Here is a 9,986-nt window from a genome sequence, read left to right as displayed (position 1 = left end):
AGGATTCCCTGTAGTACAAATGCAAGAAACACAATGTATGTTGTACTGATGGCTCACCGGAAGGTTAGCTGCTGTTGCCATATTAGAAAGCTTGCTTGGTGGCCAATGCAGACAGAAGCAAAATATAACTTAATTGTTACCTTACACAACTTCTGATGTGCAAAATTATCCATAGCCAGACACAAGTTCATATTTGAACTAGAAAGGAAGGTGTGAGCTATTTGTGTAAATTTATATATTATATATAAATTACCTCCTTGTTAATTATGTCCTGTTAAAAAAGGTCTATCTATGTGTCCTTTTTGTGTATCTTTCCTGCCATCTTTGCACTCTGAGCTAAAACATTTGGAAGGAAGTTTATCAAGCCGAACATTCTTGTAAATCTGAACTTGACTGCCAAGAATGCAAATGATTCATTCCCTATGAGGAATTAATTTCCTGTCCACACTACTCCACCCCCTTTAAACATACATTTACTATTCAAAACAAGTGACCCCTCTGTTTCTTTACTCTGAGCATTCTTAACTGTATGATAAATAAAATTCCCCAAATAGTTCTGACAATTTATTCTCAGATTAACTGGAATAAAATAGTAACCCAGACAGAGCGTCAGTATTAATGATAGATGTATATGATAGCAATATGACAGAACAAATTCACAGGCTTTCAGTTCAAGTATGTTGGGGTTAAGGACTGTCTGCTAAAAAAAAGAGAGAAAAGAATTAATTTATATGACCTGTTAGGCATTCAGTTCAAAATCTGCAACTCTATATTTGAATTCTACAAAGCTTCATTTGAATAAATGTCCCATCTGTGTATATTCTGTTTGGTGCACAAAATGAGTTCTCAATTATGCAAGTCAGTGTTTTTCAAACTTGGCAAATTGAAGATACGCAGATCGACTTCTAGCAGGCTGGCTGGGGGATTCTGAAGGTTGAAGCCCACACATCCTAATGTTGCCAGATTTGGTCTAGAGTCTAGACAAAATAGTTGATTGCCTCAATTGACCAGTCAATTGATCTTGATCTTGCCTGGCTCTTGGGATCCAGTGAGCTTAGAAAGATTACAGTAGCTGAATCAGTGGCTCTGCCTATCTACAAAATGCCACAGCATATTCACTACTTTTGCCAATTTGGTGTGAAGGGCTGTATTGCTTTCTAAGAATTAGAATGGAGGAGTTGGGTTTTTTTTTTTGAATAAATAGTTAAAATGGTCCAATAAAAGCTTTTTTGATTTGATTCAGTTTTCAATTCCTCAGATTCTAAGCGTGAAAACATACTTGAGTGCCATCTAGCTAATCTTCACAAAATTTCAAAAGATCAACAATTGTATTTTATCAAAATGATCTATGTGGAGAGCTCGTTAAGATTATCCTGCATCTACAAGTTGTTTTGTGAAATTTACAATAGTCCTTGAAAGAAACTATAACTCTCCAGACCCGTCTGTCTGTCTGTCTATCACATTTTTGAACCCACCAGCTCCCTCAGAGAGACTGATTGGTATACAATAAAAAGTTAAAAAATAAAAACAGCATATAAAAATTAATTTTAAAAAAGTTAAAAGGAAGAAAAGGATAATTAAACCTTGTTAAAAATTAGTTGAAAAGACAAAGGCTCTCAGGGTGTTAACCTGTCCCACAGCTGTGTGCTGTTCTGGTCTCCCCACACATGTAGTCATGTTTTAACCCCTTTTCAGAAGGCCAGAAGTGTAGGGCCCTACACCTCTGGGGTGTGTGTGTGTGTGTGTGTGTGTGTGTGTAAGAATTTTCCACAGGGCGGTGGCAATGGCAGACAAGATTATCTTTGTTAGACCCCCGCCAGTCGGACTTGATCTGATGGAGTCTGCAACATATCTTTCCTTCCTGACCAGGTGGGGTTGGGCCTGTGTAATGGTAGCCTGGCCCATACCATGTAGGGCTTTATACATCACAACCAATACCTTGAGTTTGACCTGGAAGCAAACTGGCACCCAATGTAGTTTGTGAAGCAAAGGTGTTACATATGCCCTTTTTTTGGGTACCCAGAATTGCTTTGCACAGCTGCCTTCTGTTTCAAGTGGAGCTTCTGGTTTCAAGTGTAACCCCATGTAGATTGCATTGAAATAGTCCAGACAGAGATGACTAGGGCATGAGTAACAGAACAGGTTAGGGTTATGGGATTGTCACTGCAGTACACAAATCTGTTATCACTGGGCCACCGAATTCAAAGGTGACTGTTGGTTAAGTGAGTAATGACTAATGTTGAGCGTCACACGTATAAAACTGATTATAACAACAAATATATGTGCAGATAAATTACATCAAGAATTTGCTGGGAGAAATAACTACTGTATATGAATCAATTTAATAAACTTTACCCTTGGTTTCTGCTTAATCATACAATCATACAATGTTTGGATTTGGCTATGACGCATGCATATAGCTTACATTTATAGAAAAAACCAACAGTTAAGAAATTCCAAACAGCATCCTCCAAATGAGGATTATTCAGGCTTCCATTTAACCATCATGTACTAAATTAATCTAAGTTCACACAACACAGAACCGCAACCTAGCTACCACTTTTTCATGCAGAATACTGTATAAACCTGGCCAGAGTTTAAGGCATGACCCAGGAACCTGCAAACATAGATGGATATTAAGCCTCTTTGTGTGAGAGAAAAGCTCCGATAGATGAGGTAAGACCAGGTTAGACCATCCGAAATTCCCATGCCTGTAGGCAAGATTGCCAAGTGAAGCAAAGAATGAATGCAATGGCACTTCTTTATATATTGTCAAGAAAACTGCACAGCCACCTATTCTCAACTCTAATATCTTTTTTTTTTTAATGTGGGGGAGAACTCATTAAACAATCTCAATGCCCATCACCTCTACCTACTGCAATGTTTCTTAACCTGGGCCACTAAAAGATGTCTGGACTTCAACTCCCAGAATTCCCTAGCCAGCATGCTGGGAGTTACAGCGCACACACCGTCAATACAGTATTGCATCCCCATTCGTCTCTAGCAGCCTATCCCTATCGGCCATTTAGAAGGAACCGCCTTTCCAGAACTTCTTTTACCTCTCGGGGCACACTTAAGTATCGCGAGAGGTTGTATTCCGCCCCCCCCTCCACCTCTTCGCGGGGAAGCCTAATCAAGTCTCCCTACTTTGGTGGGCGCCGCCATCTTGTTTCGGCGGAGCACTTGAGAAAGTGCTTCCGGGTGAGGTCGTCGGTCGTCGGTCGTCGGTTGGAAAGCGGCGTTTGGTGTTTAAGGAGTCTTCGCGCCTTTGTTTCGTCGAGGCGGGGTTCGCACGAAGACCCGTCCCGATGGCGGTGGAGTCTCGCGTTACTCAGGAGGAGATTAAGAAAGAGCCCGAAAAGCCCATCGACCGCGAGAAGGTACAAAAGGAGGAGTGGAAGGTGGCGGGGAGAAGCGGAGACGGCTGGTTGGCCACTCGCCTCGCCTTGGTCGTGCTGTATGCATGTTGCGATGCCGTGTGCAAGACGAGCAAACCCCCCCTTCATCCACACGTTTCAAAAATCGGTTGGAGGGTGAAGGAAAGCACGCTGCAAAGTGCAACACGGGCGTTTCGTGCAATTTCGTCTCTCGCGCCACTTTGCACGTGAAAGCCGTCGGGGGTGTTTTTCTACCAGGTTCTGCCCTGCCGTTATGGGTCTGTTGTGGGTCTGCTGGGAACATTTGTGCCACCAAGCATACATTAACTTACACGGTCTGGGTTTTGTATCTTGTAACAGGTTTGAAATGTGGTTGGCCGATTTTTTGGCTCTTTGGGTTGTGGGAACATCGCAGTTAAATAGCAACAGCTATTATAATAGACTTATATACCGCTTCACAGTGCTTTTACAGCCCTCTCTAAGCGGTTTACAGAGTCAGCATATTGCCCCCCAACAATCTGGGTTCTCTGAGTCCTAAATGATGCTTGCTTACTTATCAGTCAATCTAGGTAGTTTCCAGCAACCTTGTGGCTTCTAAATACAGGCAGTCCTCCACTTACAACGGTTTGTTTATTTATTTTATTTTATTTTATTTTATTTATTTATTTATTTATTTATTTTTATATGCCGCCCTTCTCCGGAGACTCATGGCGGCTTACAATGCGTTAAGCAATAGCCTTCATACTTTTGTATATTTATACAAAGTCAGCTTATTGCCCCCACAAACTGGGTCCTCATTTTACCCACCTTAGAAAGGATGGAAGGCTGAGTCGACCTTGAGCCTGGTGAGAATTGAACTCGCAGTAATTGCAGGCAGCTGGATGTTAAATGCTGCCTTAGTAGGAGGCATTAGCCTCTTACGCCACTCAGGCTTAGTGACCGAAGTTATAACTGCACTGAAAAAAGTGACATGATCATTTTTCATCCTTAAATGGCCGTTGCAGCATCCCCATTGTTATGTGATTTACCTTTGGATACTTGGCAACCGGTTTGTATTTATGACAGTTGCAGTATCCCGGGATCATGTGACCATCTTTTGCGACCTTCTGACAAGCAGAGTCGATGGGGAAGCCAGATTGACTTAACCGTGTTATTAATTTAACAACTGCTGTGATTTGTTTAACAAATGTGACAAGAAAGGTCGTAAAATGGGATAAAACTCATTTAACAAATTTCTCACTTAGCAACATAAATTCTGTTGCTCAGTTCATAAGACATGAGTCGAGGATGACCTGTATGTGTTTGTCATACTCTGCCTTAAAAGTCTCATTCAAGACAAGCTTTACTTCTCATGAGTTTTTGGGAATGGCCAAGAAATTTTCTTGGCAAAAACATAAAAACGGTTTTGCAAATCCATTCTTTGATTTCTCAATCTAACCTACATACTTGAGCTATCCTATTGGTTTCGCATTTAAACATTAATCATATATGATCTTTCTTAATTATATATTTAAATGCCTAATGCATAAGTATTATTGTGCCTGGTAAATCTAGAAGAGTTTGTAGTGTCTCTTTTTTAGGGGGAGGGGCAAATAAGAGTATGAAAGGTATGATAGGCCTATATACTATCTAACAAAACATTCTAAATATTTTAGCTATTTAAACTTAGAAGTACCGGTATCATTTCTATAGCTAGAGATAATTGATATAAGTCATATTTATATGCAAATTGGACATTTTGTTAAACTGATTTGGATTGCTAGACTTGGATACAGTGTTCTATTAATCAGTAAACACTTCTGTCAAAATGGGCACAGTACTATAGTTGAAGAATCATAAATATTACATGAACTCATGAGATCTTGTGGTTGGAGATAATCTTTGTAGAAAGGCATAAAGTTCTGTGATTGTTTTGAGCCAATTGTGAGTTTATGGAGATATTAGAAGTGTTTAAGAAAAGCAGTATATTTTAAATTAAAGTCGTCTTAAGCTATTGTATAGGTTGGAGAAGTATGTTATCTGTGAAATTGGTTAGTTGGAGAGAAAACTTGATGTGATAAGGAAGGGAAACAATATCACAAATAAATTGCCACCTCTTTCTTCACAGGTTGCTAATAAGCTTTGAAAATTCTTCAGAAGAATAGGATTTCTGTTACATGCATCATATTCTTTTTCTGCTTCTCCATGGAAAATTTATAACTAGAATTTTAAAATCCATTAAATGTTAGAAAACCAGCTAAAGATTTATTTAGATTAGCTACTTTTTTATATTTTTGTAAACCAACCGTAAGAGAAATTCAAGTAACAGTTGACACAAAACAAAATCAATGATACATGGTATAAATACATTTAAGACTGACTGTTTTTTTTGCAGACCTGTCCCCTGTTGTTGAGGGTCTTCACCACAAACAATGGGCGTCATCACCGAATGGATGAGTTTGCACGTGGAAATGTACCTTCCAGTGAACTTCAGATCTACACATGGTGAGTTCTATACAGGTAACCATTTGCCTATATCTCAATATTGCATTAAAAACACATGAAAAGTATCTTTTATGGTGTGATAGCAGAAAGGGTTTGCCATTTTTTCTAATGTACAGAAGTTCTACTTTTGATAGATGAAAGGCAGAAAAATTGGGAAGTCTGTTTTATAGCTTTCCTATTAATGGACAGTTTGAAGCAGTGGAAATTGCACTCTACCGAGTAAAATAGAGAGATGTATTTTGAAAAAATGTGAATGTTACCATGTTCACCAAAGAAAGAAAACTGCCTAATTTGTTTGTAGAATTGTCTCTTGCTGATTTTTTTATAAATATAATTGTGGATAGATATGTTGGTTAGGCTTCAAAAGACAGAAAACATGGAGATATATATCCATGAAATCTTTGAAAGATCAATGTTGGTATGTCTGAGAGGAGAAAAAGACTGTATGATTGCAAATTATACATGGCTGCTAGAGCAAGTAGATTATTTGTATATTCTATCGGTATTTGAATGGTTACATGCATAGAAAAATTAAGTCATGCAAATATTGATGGAAAGGCAATGGTTAATATTTGGTATAATGAATGTTTGACAAAAGAAGCAAAAATAAGTTTCTTACCACTTGGATACTTGAAGTGACCTAGTTAGGATAGGAGAAACATAAGAAATTGAATATAATGGGAATGGGGTACTTTAAGAAGTGTGTGTAATGAAATAAGGTCAGGAATGTGAATTAAATTAAAAAGTGAGTGATACAAAAAAGTAATCTGAGGAAGTTTTCTTTTATAGAATGAATAAGAACTAACAACTATATGAAAGATCAATAACTTAAAAAGGGAAAGATTAAGAAAACTATTTGAGCTGAAACTCTCAGTGTGAGAGTCTCAACTAAGAGAGAAGTTTGAAGGATCTAAAGCAGGGGTGTCAAACTCACGTCGTCACGGCAGCATCACGTGACATATTGGGACACCCCCCCTTTGTTAAACCGGGCATGGGCATTGTCAGTGTGTGATCCATCTGGCCCTCGGGAGTTTGACAGCCCTGATCTAAAGTAATAGTGTATGGATATGATGGAAGCAAGGATGGTTGGCAAAGGAAAGTGGTGTTGAGGTAAGCTATATTTACGTTATTCCTCCTTTAATTTCCTTTGCTTACTATTTGTGAAAGACAGTAATATGATCGATGTATGTATGGATTGCTACATGAATGCTTTACAAAAAAAAAGAGCTAAGTGCTAATTTGAATCAAGACATAATGACATGAGAAAATGCAAAATATCTCTGTGTTCTGATACGCACATAATTTGGGAAATCAGAGGAAGCCAATTTTGAAAAAGAAGTTTACCACCAAAAGAAATATTTGTAAAGTATTTAGTGGGAAATATATTTCTTGATACAATACTTTTTAGTTCTGTGGATCCTTCTTAGAATTAATACCATAAAGTGAGAATCTACACTTACTAAATTGACCTTGATTTTGTTTTTCTCCAGGATGGATGCAACTTTAAAAGAGCTGACCAGTTTAGTGAAGGAAGTATATCCAGAAGCAAGGAAGAAGGGGACCCATTTCAACTTTGCAATAGTTTATACAGATCTTAAAAGGCCTGGGTACAGGTAATACAACTAATGGTAACAGAGAGTCTACACAATGTTGTTAGTTGCAACGTTTGAAAATTGTAGCATGCAATAGGGAACAAATATAATTAATATAATGATGTAAACGGAACTTAGTGTTTGTAAATTAAAGAGTCTTCTTACAATAGTTAATTATATCCTTTTCCCTATCCTATAAAATATATTTGTAAAGCCAGGCAGGTGCTAAATAAGTATATATTTCTGAACTGTAGCTGCCAATTATTTCAGGAGAAAGCAGCTGATTTCTTTCAGATGGAGAAAGTTATTTGATCCTAGGAAAAATAATTCTTCTCTAAAGAAAATTAGAGCTTAAATTTGGTAGCCAGAAATGAGTGTTTTAAGTTGCAAATATCAGATGGCTAATTATGAGTAGGATTTTTGTACATTTAGAGAGCATCTGTTCTTCCAATGCAATTGCTTAGTTGTAGGGCAGCTTAGCATAAATTGAATAATTGTTTATATAATGTTCTCAAGACCACATTCAAGCTGTCTTTCTGAGTGCATGGTAGACATTTCTATAAATTTAAAGCATTAACTTTTAAGAGACATTTATTTGCATGCTTCCCAGTCTTTGTATTTGCAGTGGGCCATAAATTCAAGGCTGTACTGAAACATTACAGATAGCCTTAACTAATACTAAAAGGTTTAGGTGAAGATAATTAACATATGAAGTAAAGTCTATGACAGTGGTGGTGAACCTTTTACTCACCTAGTGGCAAACAGGTATGCACTTCATGCCTGCATGCTAACACGCAGCTTCTCCCCCATGGGCTGTGCATGCAACCACCATCTGCGCATGCACATGGCTTTCATGTGGCTCCCCCTGTGTGCGCAATCGCACCATCTGTGCATGCACGGTTTTGCACGGTTCCCAGAGCGCTGCATGCACAATCACACCATCTGCATGTGTGTGGTTTTCGTGCATGCAATGCAAACGCTCGGCATCTACGCATTTGTGCGCTGCATGCAAGTATTCTCGCACGCATGTGCAAATGCACAGGAGAGCTCCGAAGACCAGCTGTGTCCCCTGAATAGCACGCATGTGCACCGGAGGCCTGAACACCAGTTGGGGCGTGCACGCATGCACAGCTTTAGGTGAGTTGGGCGACAGCTCGCGTGCCTGGAAAGATGGCTCTGTGTGTCACCTCAGGCACACGTTTGCCATTATGGTTGAAAAGCTGCTGAGAGCAATAAGGCACACATCTAAATGGAGAGAAACCGTTAACATTGTTATAACGGACAAAGAAAAATCACCTGAACACACACAACAGGATATATGCTTATCTCCAGTTTTCTGGCATATTTTCTTCATGCCCAGGGTCTTGATTTAAAGCTTTGGAGATCTCATATCAATCAGAATAGATAGTACTAAGACAGAGGTAGAACATCTCAGGTTGAGCTTCATAATTATGAAGATGTTATGTTCATGTTTTTCCTATTTTGTTTTTGAATAACCTGGAGGAAAATAATGTCCCCTTTGCTTCTTTCTACAGGGTGAAGGAAATTGGTAGTACAATGTCGGGAAGAAAGGGCACAGATGATTCCATGACTTTGCAGTCTCAGAAGTTCCAGATAGGGGACTACCTCGACATAGCAATTACGCCACCAAATCGAGCACCACCTCCTTCTGGTCGTATGAGACCTTACTAATACTTTAATTTACATCAGACTGCCATCTGTAGACTTTCACCGATTCGTTTTTGCATTATCGTACTGATTACTTTTTAAATGTAAAGTGAGAATACTAGAACATTTAGTGATCTTAAGGATTGATGTTTGAATTATGTTATTGTACAAGACGTGCCCTCAAGCTATTAGTTTCCTCTGTCAGGTTTTTTATAAAGTTGACCCAAGCAACACGGCTGTTTATTTCTGTATTTTTAAAAAAACTTGCTATGAAATAAATATGTCACTAAGTCTAACTTATTTATCATTAAAGGAATATGTATTTCATAAATATAATTTTATTGTAAAATGAACTAGAATATACATGGTGCTTATTCTTGCATCAACAATGCTGTAGTAAGTAAATATACAAAGAAAAATATGGACTACTCCAAGGATATATTACTTCTTTCATTTCAAGTGCCACATTCCAAAAAAGTTATGACATTGCTTTACTTTTCTGTCTGTAATGGTTTGCTCTCTCCCACTGTGAATGCACCAGGCCCCACCTCTCTGCATTATTGTGCCAAAGAAAAAACTTGGTAACTACAGTTAGTTTACCTATAAATAGTAGTATGGCATTCAGTACCAAATTTTAAGTATGGGCAGACTAATTTCAACATTAACTTTGGAAAACAGGAAGTTCAACTCTACCTCTTTTCCCTTTTTGAAACAAGGAAGAGAAGGAACTTTCTGTTGCAAGAAGACACACTTTCTTTTGTCAACAGAGGAAGCAAGCAATGTAATTTCCTTAGTAAAAAATCATTGCTGCTTATTCTGGAAGAGAAAAATTACTTCCTATTTAATATGTGAATGAACAGGCAAT

The 9,986-nt window shown here is 38.2% G+C and overlaps 1 protein-coding gene across 1 annotated transcript; it reads left to right on the top strand.

Moving 5' to 3' along the window:
* The first annotated feature begins 3,184 nt into the window (after positions 1 to 3,184).
* SAP18 (Sin3A associated protein 18) lies at positions 3,185 to 9,417 on the top strand. Its single transcript, XM_070943913.1, has 4 exons — positions 3,185 to 3,380; positions 5,752 to 5,861; positions 7,352 to 7,474; positions 8,989 to 9,417. The coding sequence occupies exons 1-4, from the start codon at positions 3,309 to 3,311 to the stop codon at positions 9,143 to 9,145; spliced, it is 462 nt and encodes a 153-aa protein (XP_070800014.1). The 5' UTR covers positions 3,185 to 3,308; the 3' UTR covers positions 9,146 to 9,417.
* Positions 9,418 to 9,986: the final 569 nt, after the last annotated feature.

Source organism: Pituophis catenifer, unplaced genomic scaffold, assembly GCF_029215685.1.
Source record: "Pituophis catenifer annectens isolate HBS135680 unplaced genomic scaffold, rPitCat1.0.hap2 SCAF_4, whole genome shotgun sequence".
Lineage (NCBI taxonomy): Eukaryota > Metazoa > Chordata > Lepidosauria > Squamata > Colubridae > Pituophis > Pituophis catenifer.
The sequence above is the reverse complement of the archived record's forward strand: the minus strand, read 5'-3'. Positions and strand labels throughout refer to the sequence as shown.

Coding starts and splice junctions, on each gene's coding strand:
- SAP18 (XM_070943913.1), top strand. CDS start 3,309: ATGGCGGTGGAGTCTCGCGTTACTCAGGAGGAGATTAAGAAAGAGCCC. Junction 5,862..7,351: donor GAACTTCAGATCTACACATG/GTGAGTTCTATA, acceptor GTTTTTCTCCAG/GATGGATGCAACTTTAAAAG. Junction 7,475..8,988: donor CTTAAAAGGCCTGGGTACAG/GTAATACAACTA, acceptor TTCTTTCTACAG/GGTGAAGGAAATTGGTAGTA.